This window comes from Borostomias antarcticus (assembly GCF_949987555.1).
Source record: "Borostomias antarcticus genome assembly, chromosome: 22".
NCBI classification, from domain to species: Eukaryota; Metazoa; Chordata; class Actinopteri; order Stomiiformes; family Stomiidae; genus Borostomias; species Borostomias antarcticus.
Genome location: NC_140255.1, coordinates 18,694,867 through 18,718,122, shown reverse-complemented (window position 1 = coordinate 18,718,122; position 23,256 = coordinate 18,694,867). Strand labels below are relative to the sequence as shown.

Below are 23,256 nucleotides of genomic sequence, written 5' to 3'. Positions count from 1 at the left end.
CGCGCGCACACACACACGCGCACACACATGCGCGCGCACACACACACACACGCGCACATACGCACATACGTACACACGCACCCACGCAGCGGTGATTAGATACAGAGCGTACGCTACTGGCTGCACTGCTCTGACTGGTTGTTCCTGTCGCTTCTCCTGTTCTGCAGAGCTGCTGAGGCTTTGAGGCGGCGAGGAGGAAGAGGAAGAGGAGGAAGAGGAGGAAGAGGAGGCTGAAGGATGAAGTCCAAAGGGAAGGTGACCAAGTCGGCCAGGAAGCCCTGGACCGAGCCGGAGCCGGAGACGGAGGCGGGCTCCAGCGAGCAGGAGGGCTCCGAGGCCTCGGTCCGGGTGGGAGGGGCCTGGAGGGGGTCCCTGAGGAGCGGCGGGCACCGGGAGCAGGCAGGAGGAGGAGGAGGAGGAGGAGGAAGAGACGGCTCGGTTAGCCTGGCGTCCCGCCGCCGCCGCCGCCGCCAGCACAGCGGCAACAAGGAGCGCAACGTCCGGCGCCTGGAGAGCAACGAGCGCGAGCGCCAGCGCATGCACAAGCTCAACAACGCCTTCCAGGGGCTGCGCGAGGCCATCCCGCACGTCAAGACCGACAAGAAGCTGTCCAAGATCGAGACGCTCACGCTGGCCCAGAACTACATCCAGGCGCTGACCACCATCATCCTGGGGATGTCCGGGGCGGCACGTCTGCCCGGCGTAGAGGCGCCGTCGGAGGCCAACGCCGCCCGCCTCCTCCAGCGCTACCAGAAGCACCTGGAGGAGGAGGGGGAGGAGAGCCTGAGCCAGTACCTCACACAGATCCACAGCTTCAGCCAGGGGAGCTAACAGCCTGGCCTCCAATAGACCGACGGTCATACCGCACATAGACCACGCTGGACACTGGCTCCTGAACTAAACGGAGCCAGACTAGACTCCACTACACTACACAGACCATACTGGTGAGACTCGACAGACTGTGAGATAGGACACACACACAACTCCTTCGCTCCAATGCAGGAACCAAGAGCAGCCTCGGAACTCTAGAATGATCTAGAATCCGGATTTCTAGAATGAACTGAGAGAGAGTGTCGGGCTGCAGGTGGTGGAAGCATAGATGGAACCCCAACAGAAGCAGGGTGGAACCGTGGAACCGTAGCTTTCTCTCACGGGGTTCTGAGACGCTGAACAGACAGGAAAGAGAAATTAAAAAACTATTCTGGTGCCAAATTTTCTCTTTGGTCCCCATCTTGTCTTGGTTGTTTGAGCGTTAGGTGAAGTCTCCTTCTCTCCCTTTAAGTCAATGTGTGCCTTCAATTTGTTAGTCTGGAGAATAGCCTCCAGTCACAACTGCCACAGAGAGGAGGCGAAACGACTTTGACTGCTGTGTCTGAGTAAATATGAGAGGAAAAGCTTGTTTTCGTGAGAATGTTTGTACTGTTAATTGTACCAAAGCCAGTGCATATTAGCTTATCATGGATATAGGTCAACAACAATGATGTGTTTACCTAGACTAGAACCAGCTTGAGGAAAAAGTGTGTGTGTGTGTACAGTATGTGTTGGTGTGTGTGGTTGTTGTTTGGAGGTAAAACAATGATGATGATGATGATGATGATGATGATGATGAAGCATTCATGAAGCTCTGGAGAAAATGTACTGATAGAGTTACAGTAAGACTTGCCTTTTAAGTGTGAATTGGGAATGTACAGTAGAAAATAAAAAATGTATCATGAAAATCAATAAATAAACAGGAACAGGAGAAGAAGCCAATAATCAATAATCACATTTATTGATGAGATGTTAACCATGCACATCAGGCAAAATATTCTGAACAGAAGTAACGTTAGGGGCATTACAGTACAGTAACAGTTCATAGAATCAGCTGTCTAGTTTACATAATTATTAATAAAACGAATTGAATCTTTTTCAAGTTCAAAGTCCTCCACTTGACCTATACACTTTTACACACACACACACACGCTCACAGCACTTGGAACGTCATTGGAGGGTACACTGTATCGTAGCATGACAAACACATCACTCCTTCATGACAAAGCTTACGGGACAATTGGTTAATGACATCATATAGCGCCGTCACTGAAATGACAACTGTAGGTAGATATTTACGGTATGATTCAGATAGGTAGATATTAACGGTATGATTTAGATAGGCAGATATTAACGGTATGATTCAGATAGGCAGATATTAACGGTATGATTCAGATAGGCAGATATTAACGGTATGATTCAACGTTTCTGCATATTAAACCCACATGTAACAATTTCATAATGTATTAACAAACACTAATGTGTCACCATATCATTCATTAGCAGCCAGTAATATAAATTATTAATGACCAGTCATGTGAGGGGAAATTATCCAGTGTCTTTGTAGGAAGTGGCTCAAATGAAATGTTGATTTGAATAGCTGTCTCTCTGGATTTACTCACTCTTAAATAACTATACAGTACCGCACACAGGATTACCTTTTCTTAAAACACTACTATAGAAGCACTCACTATACTCACATATACTACTAATGTACAGATTTATAATAAATATATAAAATTTCCTTTCATCCTAAACCTCTTCCATGTGTGCCGTCTGTTCAGTCAAACTGCAACCATCACAGTAGAGATATTACATGCAGATAAATGCGTTTTGGAGAATTTTCCTGAGAATGAAACCGATTCACGGAACGGAAGTTCATGCTTTGTCATACTCCTGGTGTAAAGCTAAACATTGAACACTTCCCATGGAAATAAAAGATTTTGATATTAAGATCTAATTGTTTTTGTGCGTGGCTGGAAGCCAGCACACCTAGTATAGCGTTTGTCGGGTTATCACTCCCTCCCTCCCTCTCTTACTCCTGAAAACTGCACAAGTAGAGTAGTGGTCAGAGCATTGGACTCCCACCCGGGAGACCGGGGTTCAAGCCCCGGTGGGGATGACTTTATGGGACTATACCCCAAACCTCCACATGTTCATCCTTTCACTCCAACCTTTTTATCCCTTACCTAAATTCCACAAGTAGAGTAGTGGTCAGAGCATTGGACTCCCACGCGGGACATTCTCAGAGATTACCGTCTACTTACTTCACCATCTAAAGGGAAATGCACACAGTAGGTAATGACTTTTGTCCAGAAACAGAAGTTGAACCAATTGCAGCAAAATAGCTAACGTTACAGGAATCATCAGTGTAACTGCTTTAGCCACTGACCGCTACCATCAATGTTATGGAAGCTGCTGCTAGTTGTTGTGAGCTCATGAGTTAACTGGCTATCCCGCTCTTATTGTGCTGGATTAGCATTGGAACTGATGTGTCCAGGCGCTTATCTTAATTTATCAGATATTATTTCATGTAATTTCAATTCACAGCTATTTCAGTGGCGTGACTAGCTTCCGTTCTACCAGCCCTGAACAGAAACAAGCCAGCCACGCACATAAGCCAGGCTGGACCTGGCCTGTTTTGTTTTTTTAATAAAATATATGTCCTCCAAGGGCATTATGGGCTTACATACAACCCCCTCTTATTGGCTGGACACGAGCCAACCAGAACCAAGAACTCCTCCTCTCCTCCAACTAAAACTGTAGTTTGAGTTCAGAAATCATCGCCCGTCTCCGGCAGGTACCTGTACATCCCGATACATCGTCACTGAACTCATAAAACTTACTCTTAAACATATGACCCCATCACCGACACCCGATATCAACAGAAACCTACAGCTGAACGTTCACACATTGCTCTACTGTATACAGCGCACGCACGCACGCACGCACACAACTGGCAAATAAAACATCTGACACAGAAACATAGACCAGAGAATGAGATGACAGGGAGCGGATGGTGAGAGGTTGTTACGGGGGACAGTGTTCAAAATGAGTGCTAATCAGCAGGGCTGGATGTAGGGGTCAGTTCCCAGGGGTCACTTCCTGTAGTGATGTGTTGACACCCTCTCTGGACAGAGCCTGGTGGCTCATGGCGTCAGAGCCGAGCAGAGCCGTGGCGTCCTGTGTTGTCGTGATCTCTGCAGGGGGCCGTAGAGGGGGAGTGGCTTTACCAGGAAGTGGGATGAGGTGGGAGATACCACGTAGGGATAGCGTGTGTGTGTGTGTGGGTGTCTAGCACTCCACGGCGTTCATGTTGACCTCCCCCAGGCTTCCGACGGTGCGGGGGGTGCCGGGGTCACTCAGGGAAGGGGGGCAGGGGTCGGTCAGGGAAGGGGGGCAGGGGTCACTCAGGGAAAGGGGGCAGGGGTCGGTCAGGGTGGGCATACGGATGCGCTGCGCTTCCGTGGTGTTCCCCCGCACGGTGATGTGGTCCCAGCCTCCCTGAAGAAGAGACAGAGAGAGAGAGAGAGAGGAGAGAGAGAGGGGGAGAGAGAGAGAGAGGAGAGAGAGAGAGAGGAGAGAGAGAGAATAAGAAAATGAATGACAGTTCGCCATGATGATAATTAATCGGAACTAATTGATAGAGTAAGAGAGATAGAGAAAGAGAGAGAGACACACACAAAGACAGAGAGAGACAGACAGAAAGACACACACACACACACACACACACACACACACACACACACACACACACACAGAGATAGAAACAGAGAGAGATAAGAGAGAGAGAGAGAGAGAGAGAGAGAGAGAGAGAGAGAGAGTATAATGCAGGTCCTCCTCACCCCAATTCCGTAGTCCCAGGATTGGCCCTTGGGCACCATGGGCTGGACCCCCACACGATGACACACCGTCCCACAGCTCAGACTGTGGCTGCCCTGCACCTTGTCTGCTATGATCCACACCTGCAGCACACACACACACACACACGCACACACGCACACACACACACACACACACACACACACACACACACACACACACACACACACACACACACACACACACACACACGCACGCGAACGCACGCACGCACACACACACACACACACACACACACACGCACGCGAACGCACGCACACACACACACACACACACACACGCACAGACACACACACACACACACACACACACACACACACGCACACACACACACACACACGCACACACGCACACACACACACACGCACACACAGACAACAAAATGAGGACGGGTGGTTGTGTCCTCACAGTCCTCAGTCTCAAAGCTGGCCTGGAACCCTGGTAGTGTGACCCAGAGGCCCGGAGGGGGGGGGGGGGGGGGTCCCAGAGTTCGGAGCTGTGCCTACCTGGTCCAGGGGTCCCACAGAGACCTTGCGGACGTTGTTGGAGATGTGCTCCCAGGACGACCCCTGGGGGTAGCTGGGGGTCACCCCCTCTCTGTACCACAGGTTACCTGGACCCCAAACACACAGGGATGAAAAAGGCTGGGCAGGAGATTTTTTAAATGTTTAAAATAGCGTAAAGCATAAAAAGCTGAAGTTAAAGAGTGTGTAGTATTCTGAAGAATTGATCCTGCCAACATAACTGAGTGTAGCGAGCTGATACTTCTATGGTCACGCCGTCTGCAGTACCGTTGTCATCCACGGCGTAGACTGAGGTCCTTCCCACAGACGCCTGCTTCAGCTTCTGCTTGGCCGGAGAGGGGATGTGGTACCAACAGTCACCTGCAGGGGGAGACAAACGCAACGTTTTATATACTACCTCAGTCGGTGACTTCCTGTTACTGGAGAGAGACAAGCAGGGCTGTCCTCAACTTAGAGTAAAAAACAAGAGAATGGAGATTCTCAATTGAAAGTTCTTAGTTCTGGGCTTAATATAAGATATACTGGCTCCTATTCCGAGTACCCAGAAGCTCTCGCTGCGAAAATAACTTAGTGGAACAAGCTATGATATTTGTGGACGCCAATGAGAATCCTACCCGGATTTTCAATAGGATGCTGATTGGCCTGTGCAGATAGTGGGATTTGCAGAAAGAGGCTGATTTGGCCTCTGATTGGTCACTGACCGCACATTCCCACTTCTCAAGTATTGCTACCGAGTCCTGCACTCAGCAGCGAGCTGTCGTTAGCATATCTGGCACAGGAGGTGCGATTTACTGGGACTATCTTCCATGTTAACCGTCACTTCACAAACGGCAAAGTGTAAATAAATAAATACGTTTTTCATTTAGTCACGGCTATACGGTCTTATTGAAATAATGTTCAAATGCAGCCAGATTCGAAAGGTAGGCTAATGCACTGGCTCCGCCCCTCTACCCATGTTTTGTGGCGCTCGACTCCAGGCTAATTGGGCCCTCATGTTTAAGGTCAGATTCAGGTTCAAGCGAGACTAAAGATCCATCAAGTTCTCTCCAGTCAGAGTCTCTGAGGTTCTGCGAGTTCTCCAGTGGTTCTCCGACCTGCAGGGGTCTGGACGGACACAGAGCCCCGGTAGAAGGCGGAGCCGTCCTTGGCGATGGCCCACACCTGGTGGGCTCCACCAATGGAGATGGACTTGAAGGGCTGGTCCGTGCCTATGTGTAGCCATGACGACCCCTAGAGAACAACACAGTCATGTTAGGGCCGCCAGCAAGAGTGTGTTTATGTGACAAGAGAACCAGTGAGTGAGAGAGATAGAGGCTGTGTGTGTGAATGTGTCCTGTATGTGCTAATGTGTGTGTACTGTGTGTGTGTGTGTGTGTGTGTACTGTGTGTGTGTGTGTGGGGGTGGGTGGGGGGGGTGTGCAAGTGCATATTTGTATACGCACTGTGTTTGCGTGCATGCATTAAATGTGCGAGTGTGTGTGAGAGTGAGAGTGTGTGTGTGTACTGTGTTTGTTTGCGTGTGCATGTGTGTTCATTAATGTGTGTACTGTGTGTGTGTGTGTGTGTGTGTGACTCACGGCAGGTGTGTGTGTGTGTGTACTGTGTGTGTGTGTGTGTGTGAGACTCACGGCAGGTGTGTGTGTGTGTGTGTGTGTGTGTGTGTGAGACTCACGGCAGGTGTGTGTGTGTGTGTGTGTGAGACTCACGGCAGGTGTGTGTGTGTGTGTGTGTGTGTGTGAGACTCACGGCAGGTGTGTGTGTGTGTGTGTGTGTGAGACTCACGGCAGGTGTGTGTGTGTGTGTGTGTGTGTGTGTGTGTGTGTGACTCACGGCAGGTGTGTGTGTGTGTGTGTGTGACTCACGGCAGGTGTGTGTGTGTGTGTGTGTGTGTGTGTGTGTGTGTGTGAGACTCACGGCAGGTGTGTGTGTGTGTGTGTGTGTGTGAGACTCACGGCAGGTGTGTGTGTGGTGACCCCCAGCCTGCAGAGCACATCTCCCTTGTTGCTGATGGCCCAGAGAGGAACCTGCTCCAGGCCGCTGGCCGCGCTGCACGGGACCAGGCTCACGTCACTCAGCGCGATGGGCGGGACTTCCTGCCACGGGCCTGTGGTCGTCAGTTTACACTTCCTGCGCAGAAAACAAACAGTTGATCGGTTAGTGGAGAAAACTGCTAGAAGAGTTTTAGACCCTAGACATTGTCCTATTTATCTATATAGGTCAATATTGAATTTTAGCTGATATTTGGCATTTCAGTAAGGATTCGATCAGGTTTTGGGTTTAATAAGATGATCAATGATCAGTCCTGCCGGCAACTCCTCCTCAGAGACCAACCGACTCAACTGACTGCTGAGTCAGCAGACTGAAGGATGTGCTGATTCATGCCACCAGCAGAGGGCAGGAGCGAGCCGCGTCACTGCTGTGCTGGTACACTACCTGATCCAGCGCCTGCGACGCACAAAGTCCTTCAGGGTTTTGTGGCCGTGATACGAGCTACAGAAAACAGACAGGGAGGAAGGAGGCGTGTCATAATCTCTAACAACACACGCCAGCGAAGCAAGTAGAGCAGATTAACAGTGGAAGAGACTGCCAGACTGTCACTCACGCTGGGAAGTCTGCAGCGTACTGCCAGCCCTCTCTGTCTGTCCCTCCTGAGACACCGTAGTCGATGGTCCAGTCCGACACCTGGTTGGTTGAGAGGGAGGTGTTAAAAACAAACTTTAATACATTTCACAGATTCCCAGAAACTAGTCTAGGACTAAGAAGCCCTTTAAATAGAGGATCCCGTCTGACTCTAGACACTGCCCCCTAGTGTTCAGGTGGAGTAAACAGCGTTGGTGAGGGTAGGGTGCGTACCCAGGTCCAGTGTGGTGACGGGGGCTTGGTGTTGGTCTTGGTGCACTCCTGCAGCCCTGACGCGTCACTCCACATGTAGCGGTCTGTAGGCAGCCCCCTGAACACACACACACACACACACACACACACACACACACACACACACACACACACACACACACACACACACACGTTACTGGGATTTGCTCGTCAGTAACACTTCTTCTCTCTCAAGCTGTACTGTATCTGACTCACGGACACACGTGACCGTCTCTGGAAGCGACCGCGTTGGCCATCGGCCCGGTGTGGCGTTGGGGAGGCGTTACCTGTTGGTGTATCCAGTGACGGGGTTCCATCTCTGGTTCTCATAGATGTAGACGCTCTTCACGTCTGTCTGGGTGAAGATGTTATCCGTGCTGCTGGCCAGACCTGTCAGCACACACAAGACACAACACGCCCAGCGTGGATATACTGCTGAATACCATTAGTCTCCATGTGGCCAGAGAGAAACAGCATTGTGGGTGGTGTAGCCCTGTAATATGACCAGACACATTGCATTGTGGGTGGCGCGGTCCTGAATGTGGCCATAGAAATAGCATTGTGGGTAATGTAGTCCTGTAACATGACCAGACACATGGCATTGTGGGTGGTGCGGTCCTGAGTGTGGCCAGAGAAACAGCATTGTGGGTGGCGTAGTCCTACCCTGGAAGATGCCTCCTCCGTAGCCTCCGGTGTACACCCAGGCCGTGTGGTCGTAGCCCACGCCCCAAACCACGCCCAGGCTGTTACTCTCCACCAATCGCAGGTGACCGCCCACCTGCCGCCAGAACCTGGGCGGCGACGACAACAACAACAACAACAACAACCACAGGAGGAATTAACAACATGTTCATTTCCGCTCAGTCCCCAAGTGGGAGGAAACAGGAACTATTCTGGGATAGATAACAGTCAAGCTGGCGCAGGAGGGCGGCACACGTCTCTCTAGTCTAGCGGGCACAGCTGAATTCATACCAGTCATTCTCATGGAGGTTATGAGTGAGAGAGACAGAGGGGAAGGAGAGAGAGAGAGAGAGAGAGCGGTACAGGAGACAGAGAGAGAGACCGAGGGAAAGAGAGGTGTAGTAGTAGTCTCACATCTGGTCGGAGGGTGTGGGGTACGGAAAGGCCTCCAGGCCAGCAGAGGGCTCGCTGACGAAGATGTCCCCCTTACACGTGACCGACCAGATGGCCTGATGGGAGGGAGGACCCTGGATCCCCCGGGAGTCACAGCAGGACACGCTCAGCAGGGCCAGCTGCAGGATCAAACATCATTGGTTAATTTAATGACTGCATGATTAATTCATTAGTTAATTGATATACCGATAAAATAATAAATTGCTGATTGGTAGTTTAATTGGTTGATTAAAGAACGCTTGACTGCTGATTCATTGATTGGTTCATTGTTTAACTGATTCATTGATTGGTTCATTGTTTCAATGATTGATTGGTTCATTGTTTCATTGATTGATTGACCAATTGGTTGGTTGATTGGTTGATAATTGACTGATTGAGGAGAGGGTCTGAGGAGGTGGGCTCCATACCCAGTCGTTCATCTCCATCTCGGTGGGGGCTGCCAGTCTGATGGGCCATCTCTGCTTGGTCCTCTCTGCTGTGTAGACGGCGAAGGTGTGCTTGGCGCTGTTCAGCACGGGCACCAGGATTGTCACCTCGTTGATGAACGTATGGAGGTACTGGAGAGTGGGCGGGGGGAGGAAGAGAGACAGCGAGAATTGAAATGACCGACCCTGGTACTGAAATACAATTGAAGACCCACTTGATGCGACCCTCCTTTCTATATACCACCCCCCGCCCCCCCCCCCCCCCCCGACGCACGCACACACACACACACACACCTTCTTCTCCTCGTTGAAGTTGTAGTAGATGAAGAGGATCCCGTCCTTGTTGCCGTCTGGGCCTGAGAACTGCTCCAGGGCGAACCTCACGTCTGCCCACCTGTGAGGCTTCCAGTCCCTCCACCACTGCATGGAACCCTTCTTCACCCACACAGACTGGAGGGAGGGAGGAGAGGAGGGGGGAGGGAGGAGAGGAGGGAGGAGAGGAGGGGGGGAGGGAGGAGAGGAGGGAGGCGAGGAGGGGGGGAGGGAGGAGAGGAGGGAGGAGAGGAGGGAGGAGGGGGAGGAGAGGAGGGGGGAGGGAGGAGAGGAGGGGGAGGGAGGAGAGGAGGAGGGAGGGAGGAGAGGAGGGAGGAGAGGAGGGAGGAGGGAGGAGAAGAGGGAGGGAGGGAGGGAGGGAGGAGAGGAGGGAGGAGAAGAAGGAGAGGAGGGGGGGAGTGAGGAGAGGAGGGAGAGAAGGCCATTTTCTCTCTCTCTCTGTCTGCGGTATGTTCTGCTTGGCTGGGGTGTATACTGTACAGTGGCGTGCACAGACATTTTGGGGGGCAGGTGCTCAGTGAAAAATAGGGCACCTTGCGCGGGGGGGTGGTGCTGACAGATAATTTGTATTTTGATTGTCGTGCGAGTTGTTGACGGGGGGGAGGCGTGACACTTGGTTAAGATTACTACATAATACTAAATATTATTATTATTGCTGTACCACAACAAATTCTACTGACATTGGTCGTGTGGTGGTCATCATTACGTTAAATCCATTAATTGATTATGACGGGGGGGGCGCTGGCAAAATTACAAGGCATTTTGGTGCATTATTATTACATGCTTTTAATCGAGAATTGATCGATGTCACCATGGGCCACATACAGTAGGCCTACACTGTAAAAAAAAAAAAAAAAAAGGGCACTTGCCTTGTCCAGAGGGCAAAGGGCAGGTGCTCTAGCACCACCTCGTGTCTATCTGTCCCTGTATGCCTATAATCTATCCAAGACGGTATTGAACTCCTCCTGCATTGCTTTGATATAAATAAAATTCCTACTAAATTATCTAACTACAGCACCATAAATAAGCATGATTGTCCTGGTAAATTATTTACAACCCCCCCCCCCCCCATAAATGTTTAATTTGGAAGAATAAAGATATTAAATTTTAAAATAAAACATTGTTTAGTGATAGCTGGGTTAAGGAACGCTATTCTCGCCTCCCAGTCGTCCTCTGTGTTCTCAGATCTACCTAGCGAGGAGAGAGAGTGGTTCAGTGAAAAAATCTCACTCCAAACCTTTGGCATTAGTTTAGGAAAAGTGACCCTTACCCTTACCAGCTCAATCACCCTTACCAGCTCAATCACCCTTACCAGCTCAATCACCCTTACCAGCTCAATCACCCTTACCAGCTCAATCACCCTTACCAGCTCAATCACCCTTACCAGCTCAATCACCCTTACCAGCTCAATCACCCTTACCAGCTCAATCACCCTTACCAGCTCAATCACCCTTACTAGCTCAATCACCCTTACCAGCTCAATCACCCTTACCAGCTCAATCACCCTTACCAGCTCAATCACCCTTACCAGCTCAATCACCCTTACCCGCTCAATCACCCTTACCCGCTCAATCACCCTTACCAGCTCAATCACCCTTACAAGCTCAATCACCCTTACCAGCTCAATCCAGTAACACTAGCGGCTAGCTAACTAGCTCTACGTGAGGGTAACGTTAGCTAGTTAGTTAGTTAGCTAATATTAGCCGATTTGCGCTAACGTTACCAGGATGGACGTTTAGAGTAATAAAATACGGCGGATATAATAATAGAAAGAAAACATCGAAACACTGTTGATAATACCCGTTAGCTCGTGACATTTCATAGAGGTAGCCTAGCTATTAGCTATACTAGTTGAGAGTAGAGGTAGCCTAGCTATTAGCTATACTAGTTGAGAGTAGAGGTAGCCTAGCTATTAGCTAGTTGAGAGTAGAGGTAGCCTAGCTATTAGCTATACTAGTTGAGAGTAGAGGTAGCCTAGCTATTAGCTATACTAGTTGAGAGTAGAGGTAGCCTAGCTATTAGCTATACTAGTTGAGAGTAGAGGTAGCCTAGCTATTAGCTATACTAGTTGAGAGTAGAGGTAGCCTAGCTATTAGCTATACTAGTTGAGAGTAGAGGTAACCTAGCTATTAGCTATACTAGTTGAGAGTAGAGGTAGCCTAGCTATTAGCTATACTAGTTGAGAGTAGAGGTAACCTAGCTATTAGCTATACTAGTTGAGAGTAGAGGTAACCTAGCTATTATCTATACTAGTTGAGAGTAGAGGTAGCCTAGCTATTAGCTATACTAGTTGAGAGTAGAGGTAACCTAGCTATTAGCTATACTAGTTGAGAGTAGAGGTAACCTAGCTATTAGCTATACTAGTTGAGAGTAGAGGTAGCCTAGCTATTAGCTATACTAGTTGAGAGTAGAGGTAGCCTAGCTATTAGCTATACTAGTTGAGAGTAGAGGTAGCCTAGCTATTAGCTATACTAGTTGAGTAGAGGTAGCCTAGCTATTAGCTATACTAGTTGAGAGTAGAGGTAGCCTAGCTATTAGCTATACTAGTTGAGAGTAGAGGTAGCCTAGCTATTAGCTATACTAGTTGAGAGTAGAGGTAGCCTAGCTATTAGCTATACTAGTTGAGAGTAGAGGTAGCCTAGCTATTAGCTATACTAGTTGAGAGTAGAGGTAGCCTAGCTATTAGCTATACTAGTTGAGAGTAGAGGTAGCCTAGCTATTAGCTATACTAGTTGAGAGAGTTCCTTCGCGGGCTGAACGGATCAGACCAACGTCGTTGTGTTGTGTTTGCACTGTTAAAAAAACCAATTAGGACCTTTGGGGAACTAATGAAAGGCCTTCTCTGGACATGTAGTTGGATAGTTCTATTAATACAACCATGGATAGTTCTGAGAATGTATTTTTGAACACCGTTTTCGGCTGATTTGTAGTGAAGTGATTCATGTCGACTGGATTGAGTTCAACACGCTGGTAACTATGCGAGCTTCTTCAGGAGATGAGTGGCTCTGGGTCGAGGAAGGAAACACGTCGCTTTCACAAAACCGTTGAGGAGGATCGACCCGTGGATGTATTAGGCTACATGGATCGATCATATTGATCATAGGCTACAGGGATTGATCATATTGATCATAGGCTATGGATTGATAACCGTTTGCTGGACTGATGACGTAAGGATTTGGTCATTTTATTAACCGGCATGCATTTCAATTTTCAATTCATTCAATAAACTCGTAAATCTGACATTTTGTAAAGTTAACTGACCGTTCAAATGAAACTACTTTGTATGTAACACAGCATTTCAAAAATATGTAATTAATTTGATGGTTTTATTTGAGTTATGGTTCAGATTTTGTCAAATTAATGAGATTACTACCAACCGTGACCGGGGGTCCTATCTGACGTAGCTGGTATATATATAAACTGAGCGCAGGGAAGTAGTACAGGTCAGTCATCATATACATAGTAATGTGCAGCCCGGACCTCTCCAGACCACAGGCTGAACCGCTGCCCTAGAGCTTCAGGGGAGCGGCATGCCGACAAGGGAACCCCTACTCTAACAGAGCGTCAAGAAGCTTAATAAGCCTAGGAGCGACCCCGGACCGGACCGGGAACGGACCGGAACGGGAGCTCCTGTGGTTAAGATGGCCGAGAGCCACTGGAGAACCCGGCTGTACATTGTGTGGATGATTTGACCTATTGTTTTCACAATCATCATTTAAACTACGCGATTGTTTCACAATGAAAAGTGCTATATAAACAAAAATGAAATATTTATTCTAATTATTATTTGGCTTTCTTTTGCGCTCCCTCCCGTGCTGAATCTGGTACGAGGTTGCTTAGCAACGATAAACATTGCGGGCGAACTATTTTGTCAAAATTAGTGACACTAAACTTGATTTTCTTGATGCTTTTTAGTGACGGTATAAACCCGTTGTCGGTTATAAAAGCAATAACACATGTTATCTGCGTGTTTTTCGTCGCCTATTGGGCTCTCTGGGAGGAAACCCTTGCAAACTCCGCACAGAAAGGCCGGGACCATGCTGCACATGAGGGGTGAAGGACACTTCCGCACGCAGCCGGGATCGAACCGGCGACCTTCCGATTCCCAACCGGCCGCTCTACCTCCTGACTAACGTGCCAACCTTTTTTTGTTGTTTGCCTACAAATTGTCAATAATTTCATTAAAATGTCACCTGTCAACCTGAAAAGGTGAGCGTAATGGCATAATAAATACATAGCCTACATTTAGGCTGTATAAAGCACTTTTCAAGACAATCTCAAAGTGCTGGAAACGGTTTATCTTGTCTCATACACCGACACCTAGAATCCAACAGCATAGGTTGCTCAATCAATATTAGGAATGTTGTGTCCGAGTAGTGCAATGGGAAGTGTGATTGTTCCGTATCCATAGCCTACATGCAGACAGGGAGACAGACGGCCAGAATCAAAATACTGAAGGATTTTGGAAATACATCCGCATTTCAGCCTATTCTCACGCTCACACCTCACAATTCTCACGCGGATACCTGACCAACCCATAAATACTAGCAGTTCATAATACATCCATCCATGACGGGACACTCATTTAGAAATTACTTTAAGGAACGCTATTCTCGCCTCCCAGTCGTCCTCTGTGTTCTCAGATCTACCTAGCGAGGAGAGAGAGTGGTTAAGTGAAAAAATCTCACTCCAAACCTTTGGCATTATTTTAGGAAAAGTGACCCTTACCCTTACCAGCTCAATCACCCTTACCAGCTCAATCACCCTTACCAGCTCAATCACCCTTACCAGCTCAATCACCCTTACCAGCTCAATCACCCTTACCAGCTCAATCACCTTTACCAGCTCAATCACCCTTACCAGCTCAATCACCCTTACCAGCTCAATCACCTTTACCAGCTCAACCACCCTTACCAGCTCAATCACCCTTACCAGCTCAATCACCCTTACCAGCTCAATCACCCTTACCAGCTCAATCACCCTTACCAGCTCAATCACCTTTACCAGCTCAATCACCCTTACCAGCTCAATCACCCTTACCAGCTCAATCACCCTTACCAGCTCAATCACCCTTACCAGCTCAATTACCAGCTCAATCCAGTAACACTAGTGGCTAGCTAACTAGCTCTACGTGAGGGTAACGTTAGCTAGTTAGTTAGTTAGTTAGCTAATATTAGCCGATTTGCGCTAACGTTATCAGGATGGACGTTTAGAGTAATAAAATACGGCGGATATAATAATAGAAAGAAAACATCGAAACACTGTTGATAATACCCGTTAGCTCGTGACATTTCTTAGAGGTAGCCTAGCTATTAGCTATACTAGTTGAGAGTAGAGGTAGCCTAGCTATTAGCTATACTAGTTGAGAGTAGAGGTAACCTAGCTATTAGCTATACTAGTTGAGAGTAGAGGTAACCTAGCTATTAGCTATACTAGTTGAGAGTAGAGGTAGCCTAGCTATTAGCTATACTAGTTGAGAGTAGAGGTAGCCTAGCTATTAGCTATACTAGTTGAGAGTAGAGGTAGCCTAGCTATTAGCTATACTAGTTGAGTAGAGGTAGCCTAGCTATTAGCTATACTAGTTGAGAGTAGAGGTAGCCTAGCTATTAGCTATACTAGTTGAGAGTAGAGGTAGCCTAGCTATTAGCTATACTAGTTGAGAGTAGAGGTAGCCTAGCTATTAGCTATACTAGTTGAGAGTAGAGGTAGCCTAGCTATTAGCTATACTAGTTGAGAGTAGAGGTAGCCTAGCTATTAGCTATACTAGTTGAGAGTAGAGGTAGCCTAGCTATTAGCTATACTAGTTGAGAGAGTTCCTTCGCGGGCTGAACGGATCAGACCAACGTCGTTGTGTTGTGTTTGCACTGTTAAAAAAACCAATTAGGACCTTTGGGGAACTAATGAAAGGCCTTCTCTGGACATGTAGTTGGATAGTTCTATTAATACAACCATGGATAGTTCTGAGAATGTATTTTTGAACACCGTTTTCGGCTGATTTGTAGTGAAGTGATTCATGTCGACTGGATTGAGTTCAACACGCTGGTAACTATGCGAGCTTCTTCAGGAGATGAGTGGCTCTGGGTCGAGGAAGGAAACACGTCGCTTTCACAAAACCGTTGAGGAGGATCGACCCGTGGATGTATTAGGCTACATGGATCGATCATATTGATCATAGGCTACAGGGATTGATCATATTGATCATAGGCTATGGATTGATAACCGTTTGCTGGACTGATGACGTAAGGATTTGGTCATTTTATTAACCGGCATGCATTTCAATTTTCAATTCATTCAATAAACTCGTAAATCTGACATTTTGTAAAGTTAACTGACCGTTCAAATGAAACTACTTTGTATGTAACACAGCATTTCAAAAATATGTAATTAATTTGATGGTTTTATTTGAGTTATGGTTCAGATTTTGTCAAATTAATGAGATTACTACCAACCGTGACCGGGGGTCCTATCTGACGTAGCTGGTATATATATAAACTGAGCGCAGGGAAGTAGTACAGGTCAGTCATCATATACATAGTAATGTGCAGCCCGGACCTCTCCAGACCACAGGCTGAACCGCTGCCCTAGAGCTTCAGGGGAGCGGCATGCCGACAAGGGAACCCCTACTCTAACAGAGCGTCAAGAAGCTTAATAAGCCTAGGAGCGACCCCGGACCGGACCGGGAACGGACCGGAACGGGAGCTCCTGTGGTTAAGATGGCCGAGAGCCACTGGAGAACCCGGCTGTACATTGTGTGGATGATTTGACCTATTGTTTTCACAATCATCATTTAAACTACGCGATTGTTTCACAATGAAAAGTGCTATATAAACAAAAATGAAATATTTATTCTAATTATTATTTGGCTTTCTTTTGCGCTCCCTCCCGTGCTGAATCTGGTACGAGGTTGCTTAGCAACGATAAACATTGCGGGCGAACTATTTTGTCAAAATTAGTGACACTAAACTTGATTTTCTTGATGCTTTTTAGTGACGGTATAAACCCGTTGTCGGTTATAAAAGCAATAACACATGTTATCTGCGTGTTTTTCGTCGCCTATTGGGCTCTCTGGGAGGAAACCCTTGCAAACTCCGCACAGAAAGGCCGGGACCATGCTGCACATGAGGGGTGAAGGACACTTCCGCACGCAGCCGGGATCGAACCGGCGACCTTCCGATTCCCAACCGGCCGCTCTACCTCCTGACTAACGTGCCAACCTTTTTTTGTTGTTTGCCTACAAATTGTCAATAATTTCATTAAAATGTCACCTGTCAACCTGAAAAGGTGAGCGTAATGGCATAATAAATACATAGCCTACATTTAGGCTGTATAAAGCACTTTTCAAGACAATCTCAAAGTGCTGGAAACGGTTTATCTTGTCTCATACACCGACACCTAGAATCCAACAGCATAGGTTGCTCAATCAATATTAGGAATGTTGTGTCCGAGTAGTGCAATGGGAAGTGTGATTGTTCCGTATCCATAGCCTACATGCAGACAGGGAGACAGACGGCCAGAATCAAAATACTGAAGGATTTTGGAAATACATCCGCATTTCAGCCTATTCTCACGCTCACACCTCACAATTCTCACGCGGATACCTGACCAACCCATAAATACTAGCAGTTCATAATACATCCATCCATGACGGGACACTCATTTAGAAATTACTTTAAGGAACGCTATTCTCGCCTCCCAGTCGTCCTCTGTGTTCTCAGATCTACCTAGCGAGGAGAGAGAGTGGTTAAGTGAAAAAATCTCACTCCAAACCTTTGGCATTATTTTAGGAAAAGTGACCCTTACCCTTACCAGCTCAATCACCCTTACCAGCTCAATCACCCTTACCAGCTCAATCACCCTTACCAGCTCAATCACCCTTACCAGCTCAATCACCCTTACCAGCTCAATCACCCTTACCAGCTCAATCACCTTTACCAGCTCAATCACCCTTACCAGCTCAATCACCCTTACCAGCTCAATCACCTTTACCAGCTCAACCACCCTTACCAGCTCAATCACCCTTACCAGCTCAATCACCCTTACCAGCTCAATCACCCTTACCAGCTCAATCACCCTTACCAGCTCAATCACCTTTACCAGCTCAATCACCCTTACCAGCTCAATCACCCTTACCAGCTCAATCACCCTTACCAGCTCAATCACCCTTACCAGCTCAATTACCAGCTCAATCCAGTAACACTAGTGGCTAGCTAACTAGCTCTACGTGAGGGTAACGTTAGCTAGTTAGTTAGTTAGTTAGCTAATATTAGCCGATTTGCGCTAACGTTATCAGGATGGACGTTTAGAGTAATAAAATACGGCGGATATAATAATAGAAAGAAAACATCGAAACACTGTTGATAATACCCGTTAGCTCGTGACATTTCTTAGAGGTAGCCTAGCTATTAGCTATACTAGTTGAGAGTAGAGGTAGCCTAGCTATTAGCTATACTAGTTGAGAGTAGAGGTAGCCTAGGTATTAGCTATACTAGTTGAGAGTAGAGGTAGCCTAGCTATTAGCTATACTAGTTGAGAGTAGAGGTAACCTAGCTATTAGCTATACTAGTTGAGAGTAGAGGTAGCCTAGCTATTAGCTATACTAGTTGAGAGTAGAGGTAGCCTAGCTATTAGCTATACTAGTTGAGAGTAGAGGTAGCCTAGCTATTAGCTATACTAGTTGAGAGTAGAGGTAACCTAGCTATTAGCTATACTAGTTGAGAGTAGAGGTAGACTAGCTATTAGCTATACTAGTTGAGAGTAGAGGTAGCCTAGCTATTAGCTATACTAGTTGAGAGTAGAGGTAGCCTAGCTATTAGCTATACTAGTTGAGAGTAGAGGTAGCCTAGCTATTAGCTATACTAGTTGAGAGTAGAGGTAGCCTAGCTATTAGCTATACTAGTTGAGAGTAGAGGTAACCTAGCTATTAGCTATACTAGTTGAGAGTTGAGGTAGCCTAGCTATTAGCTATACTAGTTGAGAGTAGAGGTAGCCTAGCTATTAGCCATACTAGTTGAGAGTAGAGGTAGCCTAGCTATTAGCTATACTAGTTGAGAGTAGAGGTAACCTAGCTATTAGCTATACTAGTTGAGAGTAGAGGTAGCCTAGCTATTAGCTATACTAGTTTAGAGTAGAGGTAGCCTAGCTATTAGCTATACTAGTTGAGAGTAGAGGTAACCTAGCTATTAGCTATACTAGTTGAGAGTAGAGGTAACCTAGCTATTAGCTATACTAGTTGAGAGTTGAGGTAGCCTAGCTATTAGCTATACTAGTTGAGAGTAGAGGTAGCCTAGCTATTAGCCATACTAGTTGAGAGTAGAGGTAGCCTAGCTATTAGCTATACTAGTTGAGAGTAGAGGTAACCTAGCTATTAGCTATACTAGTTGAGAGTAGAGGTAGCCTAGCTATTAGCTATACTAGTTGAGAGTAGAGGTAGCCTAGCTATTAGCTATACTAGTTGAGAGTAGAGGTAGCCTAGCTATTAGCTATACTAGTTGAGAGTAGAGGTAGCCTAGCTATTAGCTATACTAGTTGAGAGTAGAGGTAACCTAGCTATTAGCTATACTAGTTGAGAGTAGAGGTAGCCTAGCTATTAGCTATACTAGTTGAGAGTAGAGGTAGCCTAGCTATTAGCTATACTAGCTGAGAGTAGAGGTAACCTAGCTATTAGCTATACTAGTTGAGAGTAGAGGTAGCCTAGCTATTAGCTATACTAGTTGAGAGTAGAGGTAACCTAGCTATTAGCTATACTAGTTGAGAGTAGAGGTAGCCTAGCTATTAGCTATACTAGTTGAGAGTAGAGGTAGTCTAGCTATTAGCTATACTAGTTGAGAGTAGAGGTAGCCTAGCTATTAGCTATACTAGTTGAGAGTAGAGGTAGCCTAGCTATTAGCTATACTAGTTGAGAGTAGAGGTAACCTAGCTATTAGCTATACTAGTTGAGAGTAGAGGTAACCTAGCTATTAGCTATACTAGTTGAGAGTAGAGGTAACCTAGCTATTAGCTATACTAGTTGAGAGTAGAGGTAACCTAGCTATTAGCTATACTAGTTGAGAGTAGAGGTAACCTAGCTATTAGCTATACTAGTTGAGAGTAGAGGTAGCCTAGCTATTAGCTATACTAGTTGAGAGTAGAGGTAGCCTAGCTATTAGCTATACTAGTTGAGAGTAGAGGTAACCTAGCTATTAGCTATACTAGTTGAGAGTAGAGGTAGCCTAGCTATTAGCTATACTAGTTGAGAGAGTTCCTTCGCGGGCTGAACGGATCAAACCAACGTCGTTGTGTTGTTTGCACTGTTAAAAAAAACAATTAGGACCTTTGGGGAACTAATGAAAGGCCTTCTCTGGACATGTAGTTGGATAGTTCTATTAATACAACCATGGATAGTTCTGACAATGTATTTTTGAACACCGTTTTCGGCTGATTTGTAGTGAAGTGATTCATGTCGACTGGATTGAGTTCAACACGCTGGTAACTATGCGAGCTTCTTCAGGAGATGAGTGGCTCTGGGTCGAGGAAGGAAACACATCGCTTTCACAAAACCGTTGAGGAGGATCGACCCGTGGATGTATTAGGCTACATGGATCGATCATATTGATCATAGGCTACAGGGATTGATCATATTGATCATAGGCTACATGGATTGATAACCGTTTGCTGGACTGATGACGTAAGGATTTGGTCATTTTATTAACCGGCATGCATTTCAATTTTCAATTCATACAATAAACTCGTAAATCTGACATTTTGTAAAATTAACTGACCGTTCAAATGAAACTACTTTGTATGTAACACAGCATTTCAAAAATATGTAATTAATTTGATGGTTTTATTTGAGTTATGGTTCAGATTTTGTCAAATTAATGAGATTACTACCAACCGTGACCGTGGGTCCTATCTGACGTAGCTGGTATATATATAAACTGAGCGCATCGAAGGAGTACAGGTCAGTCATCATATACATAGTAATGTGCAGCCCGGACCTCTCCAGACCACAGGCTGAACCGCTGCCCTAGAGCTTCAGGGGAGCGGCATGCCGACAAGGGAACCCCTACTCTAACAGAGCGTCAAGAAGCTTAATAAGCCTAGGAGCGACCCCGGACCGGACCGGGAACGGACCGGAACGGGAGCTCCTGTGGTTAAGATGGCCGAGAGCCACTGGAGAACCCGGCTGTACATTGTGTGGATGATTTGACCTATTGTTTTCACAATCATCATTTAAATTACGCGATTGTTTCACAATGAAAAGTGCTATATAAACAAAAATGTTTATTCTAATTATTATTTGGCTTTCTTTTGCGCTCCCTCCCGTGCTGAATCTGGTACGAGGTTGCTTAGCAACGATAAACATTGCGGGCGAACTATTTTGTCAAAATTAGTGACACTAAACTTGATTTTCTTGATGCTTTTTAGTGACGGTATAAACCCGTTGTCGGTTATAAAAGCAATAACACATGTTATCTGCGTGTTTTTCGTAGCCTATTGGGCTCTCTGGGAGGAAACCCTTGCAAACTCCGCACAGAAAGGCCGGTACCATGAGCACATGAGGGGTGAAGGACACTTCCGCACGCAGCCGGGATCGAACCGGCGACCTTCCGATTCCCAACCGGCCGCTCTACCTCCTGACTAACGTGCCAACCTTTTTTTGTTGCTTGCCTACAAATTGTCAATAATTTCATCAAAGTGTCATAAAATGTCACCTGTCAACCTGAAAAGGTGAGCGTAATGGCATAATAAATACATAGCCTACATTTAGGCTGTATAAAGCACTTTTCAAGACAATCTCAAAGTGCTGGAAACGGTTTATCGTGTCTCATACACCAACACCTAGAATCCAACAGCACAGGTTGCTCAATCAATATTAGGAAGGTTGTGTCCGAGTAGTGCAATGGGAAGTGTGATTGTTCCATATCCATAGCCTACATGCAGACAGGGAGACAGACGGCCAGAATCAAAATACTGAGGGATTTGGGAAATACATCCGCATTTCAGCCTATTCTCACGCTCACACCTCACAATTCTCACACGGATACCTGACCAACCCATAAATACTAGCAGTTCATAATACATCCATCCATGACGGGACACTCATTTAGAAATTACTTTAAGGAACGCTATTCTCGCCTCCCAGTCGTCCTCTGTGTTCTCAGATCTACCTAGCGAGGAGAGAGAGTGGTTAAGTGAAAAAATCTCACTCCAAACCTTTGGCATTATTTTAGGAAAAGTGACCCTTACCCTTACCAGCTCAATCACCCTTACCAGCTCAATCACCCTTACCAGCTCAATCACCCTTACCAGCTCAATCACCCTTACCAGCTCAATCACCCTTACCAGCTCAATCCAGTAACACTAGTGGCTAGCTAACTAGCTCTACGTGAGGGTAACGTTAGCTAGTTAGTTAGTTAGTTAGCTAATATTAGCCGATTTGCGCTAACGTTACCAGGATGGACGTTTAGAGTAATAAAATACGGCGGATATAATAATAGAAAGAAAACATCGAAACACTGTTGATAATACCCGTTAGCTCGTGACATTTCTTAGAGGTAGCCTAGCTATTAGCTATACTAGTTGAGAGTAGAGGTAGCCTAGCTATTAGCTATACTAGTTGAGAGTAGAGGTAGCCTAGCTATTAGCTATACTAGTTGAGAGTAGAGGTAGCCTAGCTATTAGCTATACTAGTTGAGAGTAGAGGTAGAGGTAGCCTAGCTATTAGCTATACTAGTTGAGAGTAGAGGTAACCTAGCTATTAGCTATACTAGTTGAGAGTAGAGGTAACCTAGCTATTAGCTATACTAGTTGAGAGTAGAGGTAGCCTAGCTATTAGCTATACTAGTTGAGAGTAGAGGTAGCCTAGCTATTAGCTATACTAGTTGAGAGTAGAGGTAGCCTAGCTATTAGCTATACTAGTTGAGAGTAGAGGTAACCTAGCTATAAGCTATACTAGTTGAGAGTAGAGGTAGCCTAGCTATTAGCTATACTAGTTGAGAGTAGAGGTAGCCTAGCTATTAGCTATACTAGCTGAGAGTAGAGGTAGCCTAGCTATTAGCTATACTAGTTGAGAGTAGAGGTAGCCTAGCTATTAGCTATACTAGTTGAGAGTAGAGGTAACCTAGCTATTAGCTATACTAGTTGAGAGTAGAGGTAACCTAGCTATTAGCTATACTAGTTGAGAGTAGAGGTAGCCTAGCTATTAGCTATACTAGTTGAGAGTAGAGGTAACCTAGCTATTAGCTATACTAGTTGAGAGTAGAGGTAACCTAGCTATTAGCTATACTAGTTGAGAG

The 23,256-nt window shown here is 46.4% G+C and overlaps 2 protein-coding genes across 2 annotated transcripts in view; one reads left to right on the top strand and one right to left on the bottom strand.

Moving 5' to 3' along the window:
- Positions 1-237: 237 nt before the first annotated feature.
- bhlha15 (basic helix-loop-helix family, member a15) lies at positions 238-831 on the top strand (the record flags this gene model as incomplete). Its single annotated transcript, XM_084456474.1, has 1 exon — positions 238-831. The coding sequence occupies one exon, from the start codon at positions 238-240 to the stop codon at positions 829-831; it is 594 nt and encodes a 197-aa protein (XP_084312600.1).
- Positions 832-4,104: 3,273 nt separating this feature from the next.
- Positions 4,105-23,256, bottom strand: part of tecpr1a (tectonin beta-propeller repeat containing 1a) — a gene marked incomplete at its 3' end in the record, with an annotated part of 34,700 nt that continues 15,548 nt past the window's right edge. Inside the window, exons 12-25 of the mRNA XM_084456164.1 lie at positions 9,941-10,096; positions 9,629-9,778; positions 9,183-9,340; positions 8,751-8,878; positions 8,375-8,477; positions 8,070-8,166; positions 7,819-7,898; positions 7,650-7,706; positions 7,169-7,343; positions 6,311-6,446; positions 5,484-5,576; positions 5,199-5,305; positions 4,656-4,775; positions 4,105-4,314 (exon numbers count right to left, since the gene is read on the bottom strand). Coding sequence (XP_084312290.1) covers positions 4,105-4,314; positions 4,656-4,775; positions 5,199-5,305; positions 5,484-5,576; positions 6,311-6,446; positions 7,169-7,343; positions 7,650-7,706; positions 7,819-7,898; positions 8,070-8,166; positions 8,375-8,477; positions 8,751-8,878; positions 9,183-9,340; positions 9,629-9,778; positions 9,941-10,096 — 1,770 coding nt within the window. The remainder of the gene's footprint in view (positions 4,315-4,655; positions 4,776-5,198; positions 5,306-5,483; positions 5,577-6,310; positions 6,447-7,168; positions 7,344-7,649; positions 7,707-7,818; positions 7,899-8,069; positions 8,167-8,374; positions 8,478-8,750; positions 8,879-9,182; positions 9,341-9,628; positions 9,779-9,940; positions 10,097-23,256) is intronic.